Source organism: Rhopalosiphum maidis, chromosome 1 (assembly GCF_003676215.2).
Source record: "Rhopalosiphum maidis isolate BTI-1 chromosome 1, ASM367621v3, whole genome shotgun sequence".
NCBI lineage: Eukaryota > Metazoa > Arthropoda > Insecta > Hemiptera > Aphididae > Rhopalosiphum > Rhopalosiphum maidis.
This window is the reverse complement of record NC_040877.1, coordinates 39,637,779-39,665,257: the sequence shown is the minus strand read 5'-3', so window position 1 is coordinate 39,665,257 and position 27,479 is coordinate 39,637,779. Positions and strand designations below refer to the sequence as shown.

Here is a 27,479-nt window from a genome sequence, read left to right as displayed (position 1 = left end):
TTTTTAAGTATTTACTCAATGTCAATTTAACAGTAAACAATAATATACTTACTGTTAACAATATAAATATGTGTCTTTAAATTTAAATATTTGGAGATCAACCTTTGGTTAGTAAATGAGCCACATTTTTTGTTTCTTCTACAAGTTCATATTTTATAAACCTGTAAAGTAGTTAAATAATCAATAATTAGCATAAATTTCAGGGTGTATCACAGAAAACATTTTGGGTTGTTTGGAGTTAAATAGTATTTTTTTTTTCCATTAAGCAATTTAAACTATAAACACAAATTATAAATATTCAGTCAAAACTGTAATCTGTATGTCGATTAGTGAAGTGTTAGATTTGAGAAAAGAAATTATAATATATTATCAACTATTTACAGGTTACTCAAGGCAAAAACAAATGTTGTTTTTCCTACAGAAAAATAATAAGCCTATATTAAAAAGTTATAATAAAGACTTATTATAATAAATAAGAAAAAAAACTTTTTAACAAAATTAAAAAATACATTTTTGATCTAACGTCCAAGCTTCAATCAGTTACTGACACAATTTTCATGCGTTTCATTTAACGTTTTGTAAGAGTTGGACCAGAATGCCATTGGGGAACGATCTTGATCCGTATGGAAAGCAGTAGCCAATGGGAAACGTTTATAACATGTTTTACGATATTCTTCCGCAGCATCACCAACTTCGCCAAATTCACCATTGATTAATGAATTTAAAATATCAGTACAAGTCTATAACATGAAGTTTATTAGTTATAAAGATTAACTGAACAAAATAATTAAATTATACTTGAATATTGACATTCTCCAAGGAATCGTCTAGCTTAGTAATTTGGTCAAGAACTTCTTGTTGTGAACTATTATCAAGTTTATATTTCATTTTCAAACCTGAAGTTTAAAATAATTCATAATTAAGAACATATGATACTAAGATATTATAAATTTCATGTTTAATTATCACCCTGAACTAATGATGGCAATGATTTATGGTGTTTATTGAGGAACTGCAAATTGATTTCAGCAGCTGACATTCCACCCAATATCGGTTCTAATTGTTTATTAAGCACCAATTGCATTTCTTCTTGAATGTTGTCAAGTTTCAATAGTTTCTCCATAAATCTTATTAAGCAACTGTGAAACATTGGATGGTCTGGACAAATACGATGAGTTCTTTTGATACTTTGCAACATCAACAAAAGTTTATCTACAAATTACATTTTAAAGAAGTATTAACTGAGTTTCAAATATATTAATAAAAATATGTAATAAAATACCCTTTCTGTAATAAATTTCAAATGCCATTAAATGAGTTTCAATATTATCTGATGCGAGTTCTTGAAGGGGTTTCAAGAACTTTATTGATTGTTCCAAAGGATCTTCCACCTACATTAGCATAAATAATAGTATTATATTAAAATTTTTTTTAGAAAAATGGAATAAACTTGTAATATACTTACTCTTTCCAACTTTTCTGGAAGTAGTTCATCCAATGGCATTGCATCAGCCTCGTCACTTGTATTAGTCACCTGTTGTCGATTTTTATGCATATCTCGTTTTTCTTGAGCAGCTAAAGCTTGAGCTTTTTCTTCTTGAGCTTTTCGTTGTGCTTTTCTTTGCTTATTCAACATTTTTTTCAATTGTCCTGGAGCCAAGTTTCCTAGTACATTATACATAACAGATGTTGTAAATACAGAAAAATCGATTACAAAAATTTAAAAAACTCACAATTGAGATACATTTTTTAAACATATTACCAATATGACAATCATATATATATATATACACATATTTATTTATATAAAAATACAATGTTATTATAATAATCTGGAATTACTTTAGGGAGGTTCCTTGGCCTGAAAAATTTCAAATTAATTTTCTTCGAACCACACCTGTACGCTGCACAATGCTACAAACAAGTACGTCTAAGGTCGTCATTGGAATGTAATAGGTGAACCGAAACAATAGACAGTCAAACATCTAATCAAAAGTGTTACTATTGTCAAAATATAAAAAATGATGTAACATCACTGATATGACATCTATTACAATATAGTTTATTATTCTACAAGTTATAAGAGTAATATTTTTGTTCATTTTAATTCCTCGTCCGAGTAGAAAAAATAAAAGATACGTAAAATAGATATAAATAAATAGGAATGTATATAGCTGAGTATGTACCTATGTATAATATATTAATATATGATATTTGTATACAGAATAAAATTGTTGTTCAAATAATAAAGAAAGTTATTGTAGACCACAATGTACGTGTAGTGTACATAAATAAATATAAAACACTAACGTAGTAACGTGTTTTACTTTGAATGCAACGGTTCCTATAAAAGTATCTTGCACCCCATGTCAATTACCTAGATTGATTGATATCTAAGTCAATATTGAAACAGGAAAACAACTGGTCCGAGAATGTTGAAATTGAACCACCACAAGAGAGACCTTGCAGTGTTACATGAACAGACAGAAATATCATTATTACGGTTACATAATTCGGTCTAAAGTTAATGGAAGTGTAGATTGGAAAATATGATCTATATTTTTTTGATTTAATGTATGATTAGGTTCGCTGGTCATTTCTTTAAGAATTTAAACTGTATACTTTCATACATAAGATAATATTTCGTTTAACACGTAACTGTTTGAATTGAATACGCGAAAATAGCTATTTTAAATTTAGATGTTCGAGGCCAAGGACAGTAATGGTAATTTATATCTGCGGTCAAATTATAAGTACTTATAAAGTTGGTACATTTACCATAGCAATAAGTTATTATATAAATAATGTTTAAAAATATTTTTACCAATTATTACATTAAATTGTATTGCTTACTTTTATTATAATATGCCTAGACTTTTTAAGATTTTAGCCACAATTATACACAGTAACCACTAATCAGTACATTTTTATATTTCTTTAGAAATATGTTTAAAAATGTTCAACATTACCAACTATTAGAATTTAGAATCAATTATAAAATATGGAAACACTAGAAAGTAGTAAACTGTAATAATCGATAATTTATTTTGTTAAACAAGTAAAATATATTTAAATGAAAATAGGCGATGCATAAGTAAATAAACAAACATATTTAAAAACCATTAACAAGACGGGATTAGTTAAAATATTATTATTTTTGAACATCAATAAACAAACTTTTACAAATATCAGCAGGAAATACGGTTCTCGAAAGGCACTAAATATTTAAAATATTTTGTTTTCACGAGATCACAACATTAAACGTTACAAGTACCAGGTACTGCTTTCCATAGGTTAGGTTAAAACTATAATTTTATTAAAATAAATGAATGACACTCCAGGGTCTTTTTATTATCTGTTAAAGAAGTTTTTAGAGATTACATAGACATTATTTGTTAGCCCTTGAAAATCTGTCCAAACCCATTGTTCCCATTCAAGATAAAATAATTGAAAAATTATTAATACACTCGATTGAATTGTAGTGTAAATTTTAACACACATAGAACACGGTAAAAATAGTTAAAAATAAAAATAGAGGCTCGCTTGATATTATAATGTTTAACGTGCTTAACACTTAAACTACAAGAATTAAATTAGTCGATTAGATTTAGAAAAATTACACGTACATATTCAACTATAAATCTATGAAGTAAAGTTTTTTCACAGGAGAAATCGGAATACATGTATATTTTTGACAAAAAAAATTATTTGTGGTTTATTTACATTTATACACTAATTAAAACTTTAAACAGCCAATTATTTAAACAAGTCAATGTCGTGTGAATCAAAATTTTGGAGTAATTAATTAACGCCTAAGATTCACGAACGATTAACCTCGATAATAGTATAATATAACATAAGGTAAATGGGATGTTTATACATTTTTAGTCTAATACGAACGTAGGCACTATAATGTTATATTATAATTATAATATCATAATTGTAGATCTAATGATTAAATAGTAAATACCGACGATTATGTAGGTATACTTAAGAAATATTACCTTATCACGTTATATAAAAAAAAAGAGGAAAAAAGCACCTTAGACCCACGAGACGAGCCGTACCTACTGAAAAAATTAATAAAAAACGAAACCGAGAACGACCATAGATATATATAATATAAAATATTTAACTGGTTCCCCGCTAACATAGGCAGAATAAAAAAATTTACACGGCAGCACGCGCAGTTCTCCTGTAGACCTGTATACATTAGTCATATAGTAATAGATATATACATAGGTCCATTGTTTTGATTGCAGACCGTGTATTATTATTATCTAGTGAAGCGGTCATTGTTCCACTGCCGACGACGACGGGTTGATAATATATAATATACATAATATTATAGTTTATAAAGAATCTGAAATGTGTTGTCATTAAAAAAAAAATAAAGAGACGAGAGAAATGATAAAAAAACTACTTCGTATGAGAACTGGGTCTTGGCCGCGAGCAGCCAAAATACGCATATTACAATTATTATTATTATTGCTTAAACGGTCAAGTTTTAGCCATTTCCCAAATAGAAATGTAACGACTAACAAAACGCCAAGTGCGGAGGACGTGTCGTCTCCGGAGATCTATAATAACGATCGTACTACCTTGTCATAGGTATATTATATTAAATTATTATATTCAAGACATATACGGGGGTCCGGCGTGCGCATTAATGGATTAATCTCTCTCTCTCACTCACTCACTCTTGGGGTCGTGACGACGTGCAAACGGATTTAAAATAGATGAATCACGACACGAAACCGATAGCGCCGCCGAGATCGACCGGTGGCTGGACGATGCGACGTTACACGTGTGTGCGAGATGCGCATGAACAAAATGTAAGTATAATAATAATAATAGTAATAAAATGAAATAAAAAAAAACCGGTCTAATAGTCATAATAATAAATAAAAGGTGGCGGCTCCCTTGACCGTAAGTTAATGCATTTCTCGTGACCGAGACATTTTGTTTCTAAATCTGCGGCGGCGCTGATGTATTTATAATATTATTATTATTATTATCATCATCATCTACTATCGACAAATCACACTTAAGCAACAAAATTGTATTTATTTATTTTGTTATTATCAAACAATGAAAATTGAATACGTATAGCTATGACATTCAAATGCAGCGCGACGGTGGTCCGCACAGAAAGTTAAATTGTTTTATTCAAATTAGAAAATGTTGCGCAGGAGAAACATTAACTTGAGTTGTCTGTAATTACAATAGGGGATTTCTCAAGATTTCGCGGTCAATATACGTTGGGAATATTCTAAGTGAAACTGACGCCCGACGTTATGGGTTAAAACGAAACGAGGAACTTTTAAATAAACGTTGACTTGAATAAATGGGATTCACACACATTTAGTTTGGGTAAAATAAACTATATATAGTTTTAATATTTACGAAAATAGATACTTTTAGCTGTTATTTATTCAGAGTATGGTGGTTTTGTATAAAAGTACAATAGTTTTTATAGTTTAAATAGTAACAAAATAAATGATTTATGGATGAAATTAATTTTTGATTTAATCGCTCTCCGGGTATAACGACTATAACGTTTATAATAGGTGTCATAGTTTTACGAAACTTATTTACAAATGACCATACAATTTAAATAATAACGTGGATAATTAATATTTAAAATAAAGTAAAAAACAAAGTTTAAAATATTTCTTTAATAGTTAATGTAACTTGTACAGGAAGCAGCACACTATTTTATTCTCAGTATTTGATATACCTATGTGTAAAACATATATAATGTAATATTAATAGAATAAGGCTGCAGATTTCAAATAAAATAATAGTCATTATAAAAATGTTTAAATTGGATATCATAAGTGAAATACTGTAATAGAGTAATATGTAAAACGTAATGTTTATTTGTAATATATTTTAGTAAAGTGAGATATAACCAAAGGTGAACCATAGGGAGTATATTACATATACGCTGTATACTCTCAAGATTTTTTTTCAATATTATGGGTTTAATGCGTATATTCTCGAGTTTTAATCAATTCGCAATTTTAACTTTCAAGATATTTTTACAAAATTATAAGTATACTGCATAGTGCATATTCTCAAAATCATATACAAAGGAAAAAACGAAAATTAATTTAATTAAGTAAATTTACTGGCTTTACTCCTAAATATAAACCATAAGAAAAATATTTTTATTGTATTAAATAATTCAATTTTGATATTTGATGACTTAGTATACTCTCAAAAAAAATAATGGAAACACCTCTGGATATAACTGATACAAGTATTACCAAAAACGACAATTTTAAATACCTTCCTATTACATTTTGGTTAACTATTGCAAAAAGTTATTAATGCATATAACAAATTATAATATCACAGTAATTTACATTTTATAATAGAGCATAGGTCAATACTGTTTTGGAGCAATACTTGTTTAAAATTACATACTGCTTGCGGAATTTGGATAGAGATAACAAATCAAACATAAGCATGATATTAATACAATGATACAATTGATGCTTTATATCTAATTTAGAAAAACAATAAGTTTGAATAAAACACATTTTTTTCTTAATAATTGACTACAGAATAAGAAAATAAAAACTAATATACGGGGGTATAGTCCTAAGCCCTAGTTTGTATTGGTCATACGAGTGGGTTGTAGGTGTGTTATCTTATTAAATTCGAAAGTGGTTAGAAGTGTATCTAAATTCTGGGCAATATCATGAACTTTAGCACGATCATAACATTCTGTGTACATTATAAATAATAAATATACTAGTATAGAACCTACTTCTAAAAATTATGTAATAAAATATATTGTAGGATTCTTTACAATAGGCTAAAAGCTAGTACCAAATGATACAACATTGAATAAAACAATACCTGCTCAATGAAATTGTTTTAGTTGTCATGTAAAAATACTTAATATTAATATATTATTATCAACAACCACAGCTCATAATTATCATGGCATTATACCATAATATACATATCAAAAATAAATGATAAAACTTAAATCGTTATAAAATATAAAATAAATGAATCATATATTTTATAAGTCAACAAGACAAAGTAAAAATCTCCACCATTGTTTTTTTTATGGGACATATTTAAAGCTTAAATTACCGCTAAGTAAAAATAATGGAAAATAAAAAAATTATATGTAAGTACCAATTTAAAATACGTTCCCAAATAGGGGACATACTTAAATCATATTTATACATTTTATTAAAATATACTTAAAATAATTAAATGATTGGTTGAAATTGTATTGAGACCATTGGGACACAAAATGGCAGACCACTGTTGTCGATAACTAAATTACTTTTTATTAGCGAATATTTTAATTGATTGACTGTCGTCAGTGGCATTGTTATAGACAGCATGTTAACATGAGTTGAAAGCTTAAGACTTAAATTTTAATTATGTATATTGTATATTGCGTAATATTTTAATGTTTTTAAAAATGAGTTGAAAATCAAATACACCCATAAAAAAGCAGGACAAAAGATAACAATTTTATTATATGCCCGCCTTCTTATTTATTTCTAAGTACGCCCCTGGTCTAAAAATTAATTCGAAGTCCAAAACTATACCGAGTCTAGTATATATAATAGTAGCCCGTGACGATTCATTACAATATACTATGAAAATTGCCAATTATACATAGAAAATCAAGTTGACCATTGTAAAGTGATATGTATCCAGATAAAAATAAAAAGAAGGAGGCTGGTCGCGTGTATGGCTCGAGGCCCATTGCACGATTCTGGTAGTTGCTCTAGTTTAAAGTTACCGCGCCCTCTTGTAAAACTTTCACCACACCTGTTTTGCGGTTTTTTTTGCCAGTTATATGTCTGTTGTAATGTTAAAAATAAATTCTAATGCAACAAGTTAATATACTTAATAATATTAGGATAGATATCTACAGATATTTGCTAGACACATTAAGAATGGGTAAATGTAAAAACACTAAAGACGTACTTTTCTAACTATAATTTTTCTAAAATTAATATTGTATTGTTAATTTTAGTTTATTCTTATTATATTAAATAATATTGTTATTAATTGTAAAAAAAAATGAGAAATTCATTAGAAATCATCAAATCCGAAATCCTAATGCAATAATTTATTATAAAATAATACTTTTGTACTTACGATACGAAAATAGTGTTCTTATTCTATGGACCGAATTTGAACATTACTACTCTACATAAAATGATTAAAATGTATAATATTATGAAAGAAAACAAATTCTATTAAACGTGTAATTAGAAATTGAGCCCAATTTTTTTAAACAATTTCTAATTTTACCCAATACAACTAGAATTATATTTATATTGTATACAAAAAAACAATTAAAAGTTATCAGTTAGGTAAAAATACAATCCTATTTATACTTCATCATTGAATATGTAGTCATGACAGGAATAAAATAAATTGTTGATTAAGGAAGTAACTCTTTATTCAAATACAAATAAGTTTAATCTTGTGTTGTTTATTATACGGATGCAAATTTCATTATTTAACAGCTCTATTCGAAATATTGCTATGCAGCCACATAGAACTATAATACAAATTATATTTTACATAATAGCAACACAAGTTCATTATATCAAATTACCAATAATACTTTTGAAGAAATAAAATCTAATGTTTATTTGAAAATAAAGAAATCAATTCGATTGCAATGATTATAATACACAATTTAAAAAAAATAAAAATAAAATGAGTAACAAGATTATATTATAGTTGTAAAATGTATCCAAATGTATATATATATTAATAGTTTGTTAATGTGGTATTCTTTCATATTATAAGTTTTATTTATTTTAATACTTTTATACATATACAAAAACGAAATAAAATAATAATTATCTAAAAAGATTAATAAGGATTATAATTTCATAAAATTAAACGCTTAACTTTCCCTCAGCCAGAGGGAGTACTCCTACCGATTAAGCAAAAACTGCATGAATGAATTATGGTATTAGTATTCTGCGTGCACTCCATGTGTTCAGTTTATGTTGTGAAGTCGTGCTACACCACGTAAATGTAGCATGACGAATGTTTTTAAAAATCAGTTTGTTTTACATCCGAAGTTTATGATTATAATTTTTGTGTAATGGGAACTTCAATTAATGCATATTTGGAATATACATCTAAACAATTAAAAGGTACGTAGAGGAAAAATGTAGTTGTAATTAATCTAATCTAAAAACAGTTGTCTTAAACGTAACATACAAAGATAAATTTGAATACAAATAAAAATTAAAAATGATTGTACATTGAATTCGAAAAAATAAATTTCAATACTTATGAATAATTTTTTAAATATGTTTTATTTTAATTACCAATTACAAGTTACAACTTAAAATATAAATAAGCACAAGATTAATACTATTTCATCGATATTATCTGAATATATATATTTTCTAAAAGATATTTAATATTATAAGTTCAAATGAGTAGTTTTATTAATATAATTTTAATAATAAATAAAAAAACTTTCAGTTATTCGATAAACGATACCTAAATGATAATATTATAAAGGACTAACCGATAACACAAAGATAATTATTTATATTTGAAAATAAACAAAGTAATTTTAACTGAAATTTAATTTATCATCATTTTACCTAAATTGAATAAAAAGTACATCTAAATATAATTATAAAACTAGATATACCAACTCAATTTTTTTTTCATTTTTATTAAGTTAAATACTACAATTCATAAATTAATTTTTTACAATAAGTATTTTGGAGCTCGCTTAGAAATCCTCGGGTAACGTAGACAAAAAATTTATATATTGATGAACTCTATGGCTTTAGCAATTACTTTGTAATCAGTTAAAAGGTCTCTACATTATTTACGATGACGATAAGGGGATTATCAGGAAAATATATCATTTATGAATGGATTTCTGTGATTAAGGGGACGAGCATAAAATCTTAAAATAATTTGTTTTTGCCACATTAGCAACAAAGGGTATAAATCATTCCATAGATTTGTCATGGGGGAAGGTGTAATTAGAAACATAATACAATATTTTAGTGATTTATCTAAGGTTATTAGATTGATAGATTTGTATTTGACTAATGTTTTTTGACGACTTTCGTCTTTCAGAGTTGGATATCATATACTAATTAAATTAATAACAATATGATTGTATATTAATTTAAAAAGTCCGTTTTATTTATACATATATTAAAATTATGCATAATTATGTAGTTACTCTGACGTTATTAGTCCAATAAATTGATAGATGCTATTTACGCTCTTAAAATAACATAAACCAGACTGTTCTGAGGTAATCAATATCGTTTTTATTATGCAGATAGTAAAATTAAACATAATAATGAATCGAGTAGGCGTTCATATAATTTATAACTATAAATGACTAATTCTGTATTTTATAATAATCTAATGAGGAGGTGTTATACAAAAAAGATATTTCCCACTACATACTAAGATTAAAATGATTTGTTTTACTCAATCGGACAGAGGTGTATAATAAAGAAGGCGTAAAACATCTACAAGGACAAAAACTAATTTGTTCAATAACTATATCATACAGAATAATCAATCGAAATGACACAATATTATTAGTCACTTAAAATAGTTAAAACTTAAAATTTTTTTTTTTTTTATGAATATCAATAAATACGATCAATTTTATATGTAATATAATAAAGTCAGAAAGAAAGTCGATATTTGTTAAAATATGTAATCAAATTGTGTTGTTTATTAATCTCATTTATTTAGTAAAAATAAATAATATTATAAATAATGGATTTTATAATTATATTAATAAGCATTTATTTTTACCAATTATAAATTAATACAAATTAGTACTGTAGGTAATAAACTAATTAGTATAATAAACAATCAAAAACAATAGATTAAGAAAGATATTTCAATAAGATCAATGTAGTTTAAATGTTTTTATTTATTAATTATTTTTATAGTATTGGTAATCTAAGTTAATATTAATTAATTTGTTAAAATCATTAAACAATAGTCAATCCATTCATTAACTTTTTTTTAATTCTATTGTTTACTGCATAATAAAATCAAAGAGATAAAAATGTAAATAATTTTCCTTGATGTTTGATTAAGTATTAAATCACAATAAAAGTATATTTATACATGAAACATTAATAAATAGTTTTTTTTTTGAAACAATGTAATCCAAGAATCTATTAGCATTAACTATAAATATCCAAGAAAACTGTCTTAAATTTAAGAGAACGCCATACCCGCACGTGTTGTCTGTCTTACTAACGTACATCATAACAAATTTTCGTTCAGCAGAATTCATTTTATGATTTTAGCTTTAATATTAGAGTAAATTTACCTATCATCGAATTTAAAGGTAAGAATATTATCTAGACAATGACATATGCTTTTATTGATATTATAATTTTAAAGTGAGTTATAGCTATGTAAAATATTACAACTTTAAAATTATAATATCAATGAAAGCAGATGTCATTGTCTAGATAATATTCTTACCTTTAAATTCGATGATAGGTAAATTTACTCTAATATTAAAGCTAACATCATAAAATGAATTCTGCTGAACGAAAATTTGTTATGATGTACGTTAGTAAGACAGAGACAACACATGCGGGTATGGTGTCTTCTTAAACGAACACACATGAATCTGTAGTTTTGTACATTCAAGAAAACAAACAATTAATTGAGCAAAGAATAGTATTTTATTTTACTTCAGTGAAATGGTGACTAAAAATGGACAATACTACAACAGTACATCCGAAAATACTGGTCATCTAACATTCTAACATATAAATCGTTTATCGTTACAATAATAAATGAAATGTTACGCAACATTAAAAAATACGAATGGAAAAATGAATAAAATATAAATTAATACCGTTATGTCAAATGTAATATAAGTATTGTAACAAAAGATACAATTATACAAATGATTATATTTGGACATACGAGGACGCCATACATGAATTGGATATTATTGTAACGGAAATTATATTTTTCACATTATATAATCATTCATTTATACGAGTATGTATGTGCAAAGAATATTTTTTATTTAATATTTATAAATAGAAATATACCTACCTTCTAACATTTGGTTTAGGAGATTTTTACCAAAATACAAAAATAGATTATTTTTAAAGTACAGAATATTATTGGTTGATGTAACGATTCAAAGAGTATCTTTAATACAGCATTTAACAAAATTGTTTTTATTTTCGTTGAATAATGTTAGGGCTCACAGGAAAACTGGGAAATTGAACTTTCTTAAGTACATTTTTAATGGATGACTAATATTATTTTTGCATCATATTGTACAATGTACTTTGAACATAAATAATACAATCTTGAAAATAATACGATACAAGAACAATATTTAAAAATTCGTTTAATCGCGGGTGAAAAGTCGGTTAGTGTATTTTGTCCGAGAGCAATTACGTGGTTATTATTGCTGTAGGTCAAATAGCAATAAGATCGTGTCTTGTACCAGAGCAAGGTTAACCAGTTATAATAAACTCTTTTGTCTACAAAATTCCAATGCATTTATGGGTTCTCCTGAAGTAGTATATGGGCGTAGCAATAAATAAAAAAAAGACAGTATATTGGAATTATGAAATAAATGAAAAAATTATTGATATAGATTAAAGACAGCATTTTAAAACTAGGGTGTTTGGCACTTGCCTAGGTTTTCTTAGTTCGGCGTAAATCGGTAATACATGATAGTTAATAGATACTAAATAGTATCTATTGTTTTGAATACCATTAAAAAAAATGATTCTGAGTCTTTTTAGTATCCATGACCTTGTTAAACACTGAAGAGCTTATATTTTATCACATAATATATATTCCTTGAACTATTGTTTGGTTGATAAAACAACATAAGTAAAACTAATTATTTAGCTCAATTCAGTATCCAAAATATTAGTAAATTAAAATCGAAAGCATAAAATGAGTTTGAATGTTTTTATATTTGAATTTTAAATGCTGGTAAAAATATTAAAGGTTAGTAAATTAAATAATATTAAAACTAGAAAAAGTATTAAAAATCTCATTTAATAAAGTAACATAGTTTAAAATTATTTTATAATTAAATATTGTATGAATTTAAAATTATTACTATAAAAGTGTTTCCCTTTAAAATCACTTCATGTTTTAGTTTTCATATAAAAATGCATTGTAATAATGATATGTATTTTTTAATGTTATTTGATGTTACGTCATTGTGAAGTTAAACAATTAATTCAAGACTCATAAGTGCGTGATTCCTGTTGTTTCATACAAATAATCAAAAAAATTACATAAATAACCTAATTTTAATCTATAACATTTTCTTTGCAGATGTATTTGATGCCATATGTGATATTAAAAATAATATTACTAACAAGCACTGTAGCAGAACCTGTGTTAGAAATTTTATTAACAGCAGAAAATAGTCAATCCCTAACAAATGTAGATCAATCAAACTCAGCCAATGATGATGAAAAAACACTAGCACAGCAAATTGTTGAAGGCAAGTATGGTCTTATACATAAAGAACTATTCAATGACTTACCATCGAAACCTGGCATTTTAAGTTACAACATAAATCCTGAAGTACCAAAGGATAACATCAATAACTTAGGAGGGTTAGATCCTGATGAAATTTGGTTAGCAGAGAATCATTTACTTGTTTTGAGAGGGGGGAATTTTAGTGATAAAAAAGTAAAATGGGCATATATAGATAACTATATTGCTCCACTGAGACAAGTTAAAATACCAGAAAACCCTAAAATACCTCCACCATTTCCAATACAGTTGGAAGACAACGGACCTATTGATTTTGTATCAGTTAATGGTTCTACTTGGAGCCCAGTATTTCCTCCTCCATTTCCATCAAATCAAGGCCTACCACTTCCAAATACAACCTTTGACGAAGACGATCAGTCATTATTTTATCCACCAAAATATGATTTTGTATTTAGTCTAGAAAATTCTACAAGAGTTCCACCAGGTCCATTAGTTCCTGGAATAGTTTTACCACCACCGCCAAATTTTTTTGGTCCTTTAGAAAAGCCAGAAAAAGCTAAGAAAATTAATTTAAATATAAATAAGACAATTCCAAGATTTAATCAAAAACCATACTTTAAAATTCCCAAAGGAAATCATAATACTAAAGAAAATGGATGGGTTCCAATACCATCAATCAAACCTAACTATATTGAAGGTTTGAAAATCAAAAATAATATTCTTATTACTACAACTGAAAGTGGTAATAAATACAATTCTAATTATAATGAACAAATTAATTTCCCCAATCACCAATTTTTCTTAGAAAATCCAGCAGGACATACAACAAGTCGTCCAGATTCATATTATTATTATGAAGAAAATAATAAATATGATGTAGAAAAACCTGCTGAACACAATAAATATGAAGACTCTAATATAAAAAGTCAACAATTTGATTTTCAAAATAATTATGAAAAGTCTACGACAATCAAGCCATATTATGAGTATAGTTATGTCGCTCCAGAGTATGGCATTAAATCTCAAATTCAAAATCCAATTTATAAACAAAAACAAATGACAGAAAATCAAAAAGAAAGACACTTATATCAAGAATGGGTAGAAAAACCAAAACATACTCAATACAATAATGAAATGGAGAAACAAAAATATCAATCCTGGCCACAACAAAATAACCAATATTCAGATTATGAATATCAAACAGAAAAACCTAACATTGCTACTGATAATCCATATCACGCATTTTTCACCCAAGATGATGCAAGTTTAGTAGATGAAAATACAAAAAAATATTTTGCTCTCTTTGGTCAAAAAGTTAGAACCGAGAAACCAACCCAAGGAATATCACAATTAAAATCTCATACTAATAAAAATGATAATAAGATATCAATAATTGATGACATACTAATGAACTTTAAACAGCCATTGCCAACTAAGAAACCAGAATCAGAAATAACTACAGTCAAACCTCAAAACAACTATCCTCAACTTTCATTACACGATGACACAAGTGTAAACTTTAAAGAAAAACATCCACAGATCAATACTGATGCTGAGATAATATCACAAAATTCAAATGATTTTAAAGAAAATTATTCATATTCCATTGATGCTGAAATTAATTACAATCAACGTTTACCACCTCATAGTATTAACACTGATCAAATAATTAAAAAACCTTTTGTTCAAACTTCATTACAAGTCAAAACTCCAATAAATTATAAACAACCTCTACTATCAAAAAATCCAAATTTAGAACCAATTATACAAAGACCATACGTAAATGTACATCAATCATCACTTTTTGATGATACCCAAGTAAATTACAAGCAACCAATATCACCAATAAATTTAAATGCTGAAATTATTACTCAAATACCACTATACAGATTACCATCATTATTCGAAGACACAAATGTTAACTATAAACAACCTTCGAGAACTGAAAATCCAAATTCAGAACAAATTACAAAAAGACCACATACACGAATAACCCCATCTCCCATACATGAAAATATTAATTATAATTTAGATTCTTCATTTGTAACACAGAATCCAAATTCAGAACATGTTACTCAACAATTATACATGCAAATATCTCAAACTCCATATTATAGTGATACTACAATGAATAATAAACACCACAAACAATCATATCTATCAAGCAATCCAAATATAGAACTCGTTACACAAAAACCATACATAAATTTTCCAGAAACGTCAATACATGATGGGATTCAGGTAAACTATAAGCCACAAAGATATTCAAATAGTGGAGTAGTTGCTCAAAAACCCTATATTAAAGTACCAAACACTCAACACCTTGAAGAAACACATGTAAATTATCAACAAACAATATTTCAACAAAATCCAAATATTGAAACAGTAGAAAAAAGACCACATATAAAATTTCCTCAAACTTCCCTGATTGATGATGCTCAATTTCATTTTAAAAGACCATTACCAATGAGAAATCACGATACAGAGTATTTTACTCAAAGACCAAAATCTATATATTCACAGACACCAGTATCTTTGATTGATGACGTTCAAGTAAACTATAAACAACCAGTTCCAACAAAAAATATTGATTCAGAATATATAGTATCAACACAAAGACCATTAAATCGTGTAGTTTCATACAATTTACCTGGAAATAGTGGGAGTCATTTTTTCTTTTTAACAACTCATACTGGACATCCAATACAATATAATTTGGGTAATCAAAATTATCAAAACTATAAAAGAAATGTCAAATAGAAATTTAATACTAATTATATTACATTTTGTTTGAGCATTAAAATTAGCAAAACGTTATAATGGAATCATTTATACTATGGATAAATTTGATACAATCAAACAATTGATACTGTTAAAGAAAAGACTGTGTTATGCAATATAAAATAATTCTTATGTAAGATACAATATTATTAGTGTTTAATTAATTTGACATATTATGGAACTAAATCATTTCTTATTTTTGATTAATGGCATTATTCTTTAAGGAATAAATCTATTAGTAATAGTGAAAGTAAATTATTGTATCACTTCTTAGTTAATAGAAATTGAAATATGTTTAAGGTATACTTCGATGTAGTAATTTAATATTGTGTCATAATTAAAAAATATAAGAAACTATTTTACTATTAATTTTTGTTTAACAAAAGTTGTAAAATAAAATGTAATGAATTAAGATTATAAGTTAAAAAAACATCAGTTTGTATTTTTGTGTAATCATGTAAGAAACTTTTATTATTTATTATTAAGTATATATTTAAATAATATTTACAGTACAGTGAATTTAAATCTTATATCAAAATAAAAATATAATAATGAAAATAAAATTGAAGTACATTGAGTTTATTGAAAATATCATTAATAGTTATAATAAATTATGCTCCTTATCCTAACGTCATGTAAGTTACATTGCGAAAAAAAAAAACATTAAAAAAAACAACTTGGATGGATTTCATAAATTTAAAATATTTTCTGAGTACAAATGTGTTTGACAAAAATGAAAATCTTTGTATTTTAAACTTATTGAAATGTATTTTACAGATGCATTTGTATTTTTAATAATTAAAATCTACAAAATTATCTATTGATGTATAATAAATTTTTGTTTTTATTAACCTTTTGTTTATAAATGTGTATTCTAAATTTTAAATAGTTTAAATTTGTAATAAACTCCTAGTACAGTAAAACTTAGATATAAATATAATTGTTTTTATATTATTAAAATAATACTTTTATAAATAGAAAATCAGAATGAATACTAATATATTATACTAAAAAAATTAAATTATAAATATATATTAAATTAACTAAAATTCATAATAAATTTTAAATACCACATCATAAAAAAGTTTGATTTAGGTAAAATTAACAAAAACAAATTTTCTATATCCAGTCTATTTAAACAAATTTTTCATGAAATATTCATACATGTTTAACAGGGGCAAATTGATGAATATTTTCAGACTGGAAAAATTTGATTAAACTGGTCCATGTACTTATCAATAACTTTCCCCCCTCCCCCTCAAAAAGGGGATAATTATACTTAAATTTCAAAATCTGTTTAATTTTACCACTAAATTAGTAAAATATATAATACCTAAAACTATAAATTTAAAGTTTAAGGTTAATGAGATAAGGTTAATCTGTTCTAATTTGAACTTGAAGTTTGATCTTATTACATTTCTAAATATAAACAGAAAATATTCTGAAAATATTATGTAACCAATAGACATTAAATAGAATTTAAACTTTTATTTAATGTTCTAATCCTTTTAAATGCATATTAAATACATTTTATTATTTCTTCTACTGTTTATAATATATTGCCTTGTCTGTATTATATAAAAACAATTGGCAATCATCAATATTAAGTTTCTGAATTAGATTAATAAATTAATAATAATTATATTTTTAATACATAAATATATTTTAATTGAAATTACTCATTATTAAGTACATGCATACTTTTTCATTACAAGAATTTTTGAAAATATTCATCATTGTCTTGGTGTTTATCATTAGAACTATCATTATTAATATACAATTTAAGTAACGATATTTTTAACTTATTTCAACTAGAGGAAAAATGTAATAACCTGACTGTAAGTTATTCAATATAATATCTTTATTAAATATTTTAAGTTTAATGGCAAACGTACTTAAGGAATTTAGTGGCAATCCATTTTTAAAGTCATTAAAATGAATTAACGACAAACACGCTAAGTCTGTGTATATTTGATTATTTCTTATGAATCTTTTTACCAAGATTTCTACTACTCAATCCATCACATTATTATTATTTTAAATGGATCAATATTTTGTTAGCTCTTCAAAAGCTTCTCCTTTTTTAAAAAAATCTTAATTTTGGTAACTGTTTTAATAGTAATATCCAACTATACTTCATTTATTGTCAATAAGACAATAAATGATTCCAGTAAAATTATTACTATTAATGATAAATCTATCCAATTCTACCATAGAGTATAAATACCACAAATTTATATACATCATAGTAATATCATAGACATCTGTAACAAATGTTGTAGTTTAATACCAAGGTTTACAGATACTATAAGTATTATCTTTAAACCTTTGTTTAATATCACATATATTATATTTTAATCTGTGTTAATATTATCAATGGACGATTATATTCATATTCATATTATTGATATTATTAACATTGTAAAGTATATTCAAAGGATATTATTAAAATGGTATTTTGTGGTTATCGTACTAATTTTGTTGGCCAGTAATGGTACTAATGCACAAATAAATACCAAAATAATACTTTAATATTTTATGCTTATTTAAAAAAATATAATTCATTTTTATAACTATTTAATAAGAATAGCGGCCCTTACAAGAACATGCCCATTGGGAAGATTCCCGTATTTCCCGATAGTCCAATCAGTCCATAATGTTTCATAAAAATATGAATTACTATAACTTATAAGGAATATTATACCAAATTAGTATATAAATTTATTTGTAGGGTATAACAACTAAGTGATTAACAATAAAAACTCACCTGTATCTAATTCATTATTAGATGATGCATCAGTCGGAGGTTTATCATGAAGATGTAAGTATACTTGGATTGCACATCGTGCCACTCTGAAGTAAAATGGATGAGAACGTAATATGTCTTCAAGCCTTAATAAATTCACATATGACCTCAAAGTCATTTTACGCATACAGTATGTATGAAAATCAAATTGGTCATCAATAATCTCAGTAAAATGCTGTAAAATTAAATACAATCAAAAAACAATTAATAATTAATTAATTAAACTAAAAAAATGTAAATATTAATAATTCTATATGGAAGTACTTTAAAAAATGAAATTAAAAAAAAAATATGAATCAAAAAGTAAAAAGTTAAAAATATTTAAGCTTAAAAATGTAATGGTTTTTGAAATAACCAGTATTCTTTAATATCACAATATAATATCGCCTAGTATACTGTATGTATGTTTTTTAATTTATTAGGAATTTTACATTCAGGAAAATACAATTCTAAAAAGTAAAAAACATCATTGTTATGTTCAAATTATATTTTCATTATTTAAACTTTAAGAGAAATTAATGTACAATTACTTTAATTTAATTTAATTTAATTTGTAGGGTTTAATAGAACTAATTAAGTTCTGAAAATTTTCATAAATAAATAAATTGTTTACCCTATCAACTTCATGGCATTTTTTCAAACTTTCGCCCCATTTTCCAAGTCGTTGATAAGCTAATGCACACTCTGTTTGGAACCACATACATTGCATCTCATTCAAGTTTTCCATAGGTGAAACACCTTCCTATAAAATAGAAATAAAAAATTTAATTAATGATAGTATTTTATTATTTTATACATGGGTTTCAAAATAAGAGTTATGTTTAAAATAATTTAATAGAACATACATCAGTTACTTTATTATGTGATTGAATATATTAATTAATAAAATATGGACAAATTATAGAATTTCAGCTATCAAATACGTTAAATAATAAAATATAATTTGATAGATTTACTGAAATCTTCTATTAAGTTTGACATATCTTACATAATATACTAAAATTATATAGTTTAATTTTTTATTATATATATATAAAATATATATTAATAATAATCATAAATATGACAGACTTGAATTATATATTGTCATTAATAACGTAATTGAAAATAACAATGTTTAGGTGATAAAAAAAATAAAAAAAAAAATTAAATATAACCTGACTTAGTTAAAAAGTAACTCATTTGCGATTAATAATCTATTCATTTAGCTTTTTCATATTTAACTATTATTAAATACAATCATTTAAAAATGAGCCATTAAATTAAAAATATTCTAATTTTGATGATAAAAGTTTATGGTTAATTTTGTTAAATGCTTTTTTTAAATATAAATATAAATTGAATCAATTTGCTGCTCCTCATTATAAGAAAAAATAATTTTAGATTGGGATAAGACTAGATTAGTAAGTATTGATTTATTTTGTCTAAAACCATGTTGATTACTGCTTGTTGTAACATTAAGAGATTACATTTTTACGACCATTTAAAAACATTGATTAAACCTTTTTTATGTGGACAAAAGTATTTTAAGATGAGGTTATTTAAAGAAAAACATTTTTGCTCACTAACATATCCAGGGTATACTACTATGTGCTCAAAAGTTATATAATGTAATGTTAATAACTGTATTTAGTAATGTTTTATTGAAAAATCCAGGACAGCAAATTTAGACTGCATGAAAAATATGCCCAAACCATAATGTAATTGTTAACTATGTTGTTAGAAATAAATTTAATAGTACATGTAATAATAGATTACGATTTAAAAATAAGCATACATATCACTTTATTATTCAATAATTGAGACTGATTAATAAAATTGTAAAATAATAGTCTTTATCAGACTATTAAACCTTAAACCCTTAATATTCTAGTGCTAATGGTCAGTATATTCAAATTACATATTTAAGAAACTTTACGGTTTAAGAGGACGTGGAACTCACATGTGTTTTCTCTGTCTTACATACGTGCGACAGCAAATTTTTGTTCACAAGTTTCAATATTTTGCTGTTAGTTTTGAAATTAGAGTAAACTAACCTATTATAAAATTCAAAGGTAAAATTATTATCCAGGGCTCCATGTAGCCTTTTATTGATATTGATATTTTGAAGTAAGTTATGATCATATTAAAATGTAAAGTTTCAAAAAGATCATAACTTACTTAAAAATAATAATATCAATTAAAGGCTAAGTGGGGTCCTGGGTAATAATCTTACTTTTAAAATTTATAATAGGCAGTTTACTTTAATATCAAAACTAACAGCACAATATTGAAACTGGTGAACAAAAATTCTTTATGTCACACATGTGTAAGACGGAAACAACACATGCGGGTACTACATCCTCTTAAAATGAATTGTTTTAGTAGAAATTACACCTGACATAGACATGTTTTTACAAGAAAACAGTATAAAACATACTAAAACTATTATCTATTATGATTTAAGTATGAACCTCAAAAATATTAATATTAGTCTCACCCTTGTGAACTTGGAGCATGTTTCTTCTGCTTCTTTTATAAGATTAGCACGCAACATGTATTTTGCACATTTTGAATTAATATATCTATCAGCTGTGTCCAATCCTTGTGCTTCATCTAGCCATTTATATGCCTCATAAGCATCCCCAGCGTGCTAATTAACATAAAGTTGTTAAACAAATGAATATTAGTTATATAGTGCAAACAAATAAAAATATTTAAATAAAAAATATAATACTTTAAATATTCTTCCTTTTGTAACAAATAGTTCAATTAAAGTCGGTGTGTGTGCAATTGCCATATCAATGTAAGTTAATGCTTTCTGAATATCATTAAGGTAATCAAAGTGTTGAGCTAAATAGTGATAGACCCACAGTAATGCAGAAGCAGGTTCTTTACATGATGAATCTAAAATAATCGAAAATGCTAATATTATGTATAATCAAGAACCATTAATTTTAAATAAAAATGATTAAGCATAAAGTTGTGTTTTACATTATTTTATCATAATGCTACATGGTAAAATTGATTTAATCTTAGGATAAGTTAAACTGCTAATCTGCCTTATAAGAATAGTTAGAGAGATTAAAAGTTATGAATTTGAGAATTTTAAACAATTTTTTTTGAGATTTGACATATTAAGAAAATTATTTTATACAAGGTAAACACAACATAACTTTACATTCTTATTTTAAATACAAATAAACTATTATTATATTAGTTTTATTGCGAAGAAAAATAATACCATACCATCACTATCAAATGAATTGAACTTTGTCAAATTATTTACATACGATTCTAATAGACTTTCAATTATTTGTACTTTATTTTTATTTTTATATAATGACCGTAAATCTACAAACAATGGCGGAACACCTTTATGGAAACCAGCTCTTAAGTAAGAATCGACTTCAGTTTGGAATGCATTTCCTAAATAAACAAGAAATATAATGTGTTTAATAGTTATTTAAAAGTATTGATGGTTACTGCAATCAATATACCTGATGCAAAAGTTAAACATAATCGTTTAGGAGCCAATGCTTTAGGAAACTTCTTCCGATAACCACATAGCATATTATAAACACATTCATCATTATGCAATTGCTTAGCTTCTTTAATCATTAAATAGTAAGGTGTGTTTTCTTGGTTTCTTCTTAGTAATTTTTCATAACACAATGTAGCTAAATGATATTCTCCAATTTTTAAGTATAATGAACCTAAAATAAGTCATATATTTAAAACTTTAAAATATTCCTAATGGTATATAAATTAAAATTTTTAAAACACTGAAATTAACTTACCATAAATCTCTAGGACTGTTAATTTATCAAAAATATTTTCTTTGTACATATCTAAATGTTTGATGGCATCTAACACTCCACCAGATTCTTGAATAACCATATTTTGATACAAAAGAAGTTCGCTATACTCGAAATCAAATGGAGCCTAAATACAATAATTAAATATTTAACTAATACTTTTTATATTTCACTATTATAGGGAGCATACTTAATACATTTTCAAATGTGATCTTATGATTATAAAAATTCAAAATTCAAAATAAATTTAATTATTAATTATCCCTAAATATTGTTATTATTATTTTAATAAGTCTTAGACATTTAATTTATGTAAAATAAATAAAAATAAAAACTTACAGAAACCATTTGAGTTTTCCTAAATGTTTCCAAAATTTTCAAGGCCATATCATGATCGTTTAATAGATGATATGCCATTGCATACCCTATCCATGATGCTCTTTGAGTTGGCCGCAACATAAACAATTGATATCTTGTGTCCTTAGAGAAAAATAAAATTAGTAACAATACTATAAAAACCTTTTAGTAAGTTATTCAATGCCAATGTCAAGCAAAATAAATAAATTAACGTTTTGCATACAATTTTTTATTCAAAATCAATCTATAGTTCTAAATATTTTGTTAAAGGTACATGAATTTAATATTGTCAAAAGCTTGTAAAAAGCTTGTATAAAAGAAAATAAGCAAGTGTATACATTTTTTGATTATTTTACTATATTATAGATAAATATTGTTTTTTTTAATAATCAAAATACATACAATTGTTGTAATAAAAAAAACATAAAGAGCCATTATAATAAATAGTAAGTTAAGATTTTTTTTCCTGTAAAGTAATGATTTTTACTTATTCTCCTTCAACTATTCCCTGTTTAATATATTTAAAGTAATAAATTAGATGATGTTTTGATAATTATAACTAAATCCATCAATAAATCAAAAAAAATCTGTAATTAGACAAATTGATGCTACAACTTAATTAAATGTCAGCTATAATGATTATTTGACTACCTTGTTTTTTGTTTTACAAATAACAATCAAATATATAACTAATAACATAAAAACTTAATTAACTTATGACCCCATTATTAAAAAATATGAAAAGAAAGGTACGTAAGTAGCGCTTATCTGTACATTGGGTGTTGAGTGGGTAAATATTGCAGGTATAAACGGTCTATCAGCCAATATCACAAAGTGATATGTTTTTTTGATATAGTTATTACAAGTCATTTATTTTACATTTAGTATTATAGTAGATTGATACAATTTTTTCTGTAAATATTGCATTTATTATATTACGAATATTTAATTATTATGATAATATATATTTATACTACATTACAACTTATATCAGTGGGTCCCAAACTGTGCTCCGCAGAGCTCTTGGAGCTCCATAATTGTGTCTCAAGAACAACAAATTTTACCATAAACACTGAATAATTTAATAACTATTCATTAGTAAAAATGATTATAAATAATACATATATATTATTTTTTTTAACTTTTAATAAGACAATCAATTCAAATATGATAATTCACTAATACATATATGTATAAAAAATATTAAAATTCCGATAAAAAATATAAAAAATTATCTAATGATTAGAATTTTAAAGCAAACCAATTTCTGAATTTTGGGCTCGGGGGAAAGTATTTTAATATTGATTTAAAATATCAAATTGCTTTTATTAGCTTTTGGTACTATATATTTTTGTGAAACTAACTTTTTGAAGTACATATCTATAAAAGCCAAATACCCATCACATTTAGAAGCAGAAAATTATATGTGTCTTCAATTGACACTAGACATAGATAAACTTAGTTGCCAAAAGCTGGCACATTGCTTACATTAAAACTGTATAATATATTAATATTATGTAACATTGTATTGTAATGATAATAACTAAAACTTAACATTATATATTTCTAGGGGCTCTATGAGAAACTGCTTAAAAAAAGGCTCCGTGGCTAGGAAACTTTGGGAACCGCTGACTTATATAACACAAAATTTAAGAAAATTCTGTAAATACTGTAAAACAGTAAAAATAGCTTAATAGTACCTATAAAAGTGATATTTTAATATAAATCAAAAATGTAACTAAAATTCCACAAATAATGTTTTTAAATTATAACAAACATTTAACTCATCATTATTTATCGTTTAACACATTCACTGCCATGCGGCCGATGGCGTCTGTATAAAAATAATTAGGTATTAATAGGTCGTAAATTAATTTAGATTTATATTATTAACTTTTCTGTGATGCTACAATAATGATCTAGAAAACGCGCTGTAGTGTACCGGGAATAATTGGAATTTTTTTTATGTAATAAACATAGTTTTAACATTTTTTTTTATTTTTCCTTTTTTTTCACTTGGAAATCGGAACGTAAAAAGTGTATAAAAAATAATTGTCTTTGTACATTTTGTAGGTTTTATGGTTTCAGTATCAATTACTTATGAAAAAAATTGTATACAATTTTCTAAACTTAATACAAAAAGGAAAGTTTTGAAGAACTTTTAACTACAAAATAGAAATTTGTTAAAATTCTAACTTCATAAATGTTATATAAAAAAAAAGAAAATGTGCCTATGGATTTTAATATTTTTAAACAGATACAAGAATAAATTGTGTAATAACTTTTGGGATCTTGTATTCAGTTTTCAATAATTTTGACCCAGTAAAAAAAATGTATCGACAATTATAGAAAAAAAAAAAATTTCAAGTACAGTGGAATCCACTCTTAATGTGGGCAGGTCGGGACACATTGAGCGGTTACCCGTAAAAACCAAAATTAGTTGTATTAATAATTTGTATTGGGGCCAAACCATTTTTCCCATTTTGTCCATGTTAAGCAGAATCTACTGTATTTGCTATTATCATTTTTTGAAATACATATAAAATACCAAAAATTTTTTGAGGAGAAATAATTAATTTATGGGTGAATATCGATTGCAATAAACATTTAAACTAAAAACGCTCATAAAAATTGATTTTTAAATCTTATAGGAATAAAAACAAAATTTTTTTATTACAATTATGGTTTTACTTAAAATAGCTCATTTAATCAATTTTTATTTTAGTGTTTCAAAATCACTTAATTTGCACATTTGTGAACTAGGAGAGTTAAAACATTGACATTTTAATATAAATGTGTATAATTGTTTAAATTAATTAAATCTAAAATATGTTTATACAGAGTAATTCATTTATCAAACACCGTTCATTAATTCAAAATCTATTAGCTTTTTTGAAAAATATTTTTTATTTTTTAAATTTTTACTTTTTTATATGACAACATACATTTTTAATTTCATACATTTTTTGGAATATTTCAATACATTAATATCAAAATCCAGATGAAAAGTTTATTGTAATATAATTTAATTGTATTTAAGATTAGGTAACTGGAAAAGTAGACCAAAATTTTCGAGTACCTCCTAACCACTCTACTCTGTTTACCAAAACATATAAATATTTATAACTCATAAACTTTGTCAAAATTTCAAATTTTTATGATTTGAAATACTCCAAAAAATATATTTCTCCAGAATAGGAAATTAAAAATGTATGTTATCATTCAAAAAAATGTTTTATTTCGACTAGAAGTTAAAAAAAAAATATTTTCAAAAAAGGTAATAAAATTTGATATAAGAGTGTTATTTGATAAAAGAATTACTCAGTACATAATAATTATATTTACTCGATATCCTTCCAAATCTCTCATTTGAATTTGTAGCAGTGATAAATCTCGTAAAATTTGAATATTGTCTTTTTCCCATTTCAATGCATTTCTATAACATTTAATGGCTTCATCATACCTAAAAAAACATTTAATAGCAAATTGCTTACCATTAATATAGGTCTTAGACAAAAAAAAAAAAAATTCATAAGTGTATAATCTATACTTTAATGTTAAACTAACTTCTTATCTGATCTTTGCAATAAACCATAAACATGCCAGCAAACATGTGAAGTAAGATCATTACGGAGACCCCGTCGTACATGCTCATATGCTTCATCTTTTCGACCAAGAAAATTTAAAGTAAGTCCTTTCATAGCCAAAGTTTCTAAACAAATCATATACAAGATGTGTTATTAAATTAAATTTTAAATGACAAAAAAAATAATTTACCTCCATGTTCAGAGAACTTTGGATGTGACAGAATCTGTTTTGCAAATTTAAGTCCATTTTTATATTGTTTCTGTTCGTAGCATCTCTATAATAAAATATATCAAGTAGGAACAAATTTATACTAAGGGTGTAAATAAAGTCAAGAGATATAAAAATAGTAAAATTAAAAAATAAAACAATTTTAGTATAGGTAAAAAACAAAAACACTTATTTTACAATGAAACTTATTTAATGTTTATCAAATATAAAAGTAATACAATACTTACTAAAATTCGTTTGAATAAGGAATTTTCTTTGGGCGGTAAGGGTTGACCCGATGGCATTTTTCTTAATTATTTGAATCAATACCTTACCAAGACAAATTTCCAAGATTGCTAGCACTAGAAAAACTTTAAAATATATTAATTAAGAAAGACGATCCTCGTGAGAATTTCCATAACACTTTTCGA

At 25.3% G+C, this 27,479-nt stretch overlaps 2 protein-coding genes across 5 annotated transcripts; one reads left to right on the top strand and one right to left on the bottom strand.

Moving 5' to 3' along the window:
* LOC113549743 (N-alpha-acetyltransferase 15, NatA auxiliary subunit) lies at positions 1–27,479 on the bottom strand. 4 transcript variants are annotated; one of them, XM_026951200.1, is made up of 18 exons: positions 27,297–27,479; positions 27,031–27,115; positions 26,821–26,965; positions 26,599–26,716; positions 23,236–23,376; positions 22,879–23,023; positions 22,579–22,794; positions 22,328–22,507; positions 21,816–21,985; positions 21,579–21,731; positions 19,713–19,841; positions 19,061–19,274; positions 1,466–1,665; positions 1,283–1,391; positions 970–1,212; positions 799–896; positions 549–740; positions 1–161 (listed from the first exon to the last, which is right to left on the bottom strand). In XM_026951200.1, exons 1-18 carry the CDS (start codon positions 27,351–27,353, stop codon positions 147–149), a joined length of 2,610 nt encoding a protein of 869 aa, XP_026807001.1. In that variant the 5' UTR covers positions 27,354–27,479; the 3' UTR covers positions 1–146. The 4 variants fall into 4 exon arrangements, 3 of the variants coding, with proteins under 3 accessions (XP_026807001.1, XP_026807003.1, XP_026807002.1); XR_003404948.1 differs by having other exon boundaries at positions 3–433; positions 478–740; positions 27,297–27,353; XM_026951202.1 differs by having other exon boundaries at positions 8–161; positions 510–740; positions 27,297–27,353.
* Positions 8,930–16,548, top strand: LOC113549742. Its single transcript, XM_026951199.1, has 2 exons — positions 8,930–9,161; positions 13,345–16,548. The coding sequence occupies exon 2, from the start codon at positions 13,345–13,347 to the stop codon at positions 16,270–16,272; it is 2,928 nt and encodes a 975-aa protein (XP_026807000.1). The 5' UTR covers positions 8,930–9,161; the 3' UTR covers positions 16,273–16,548.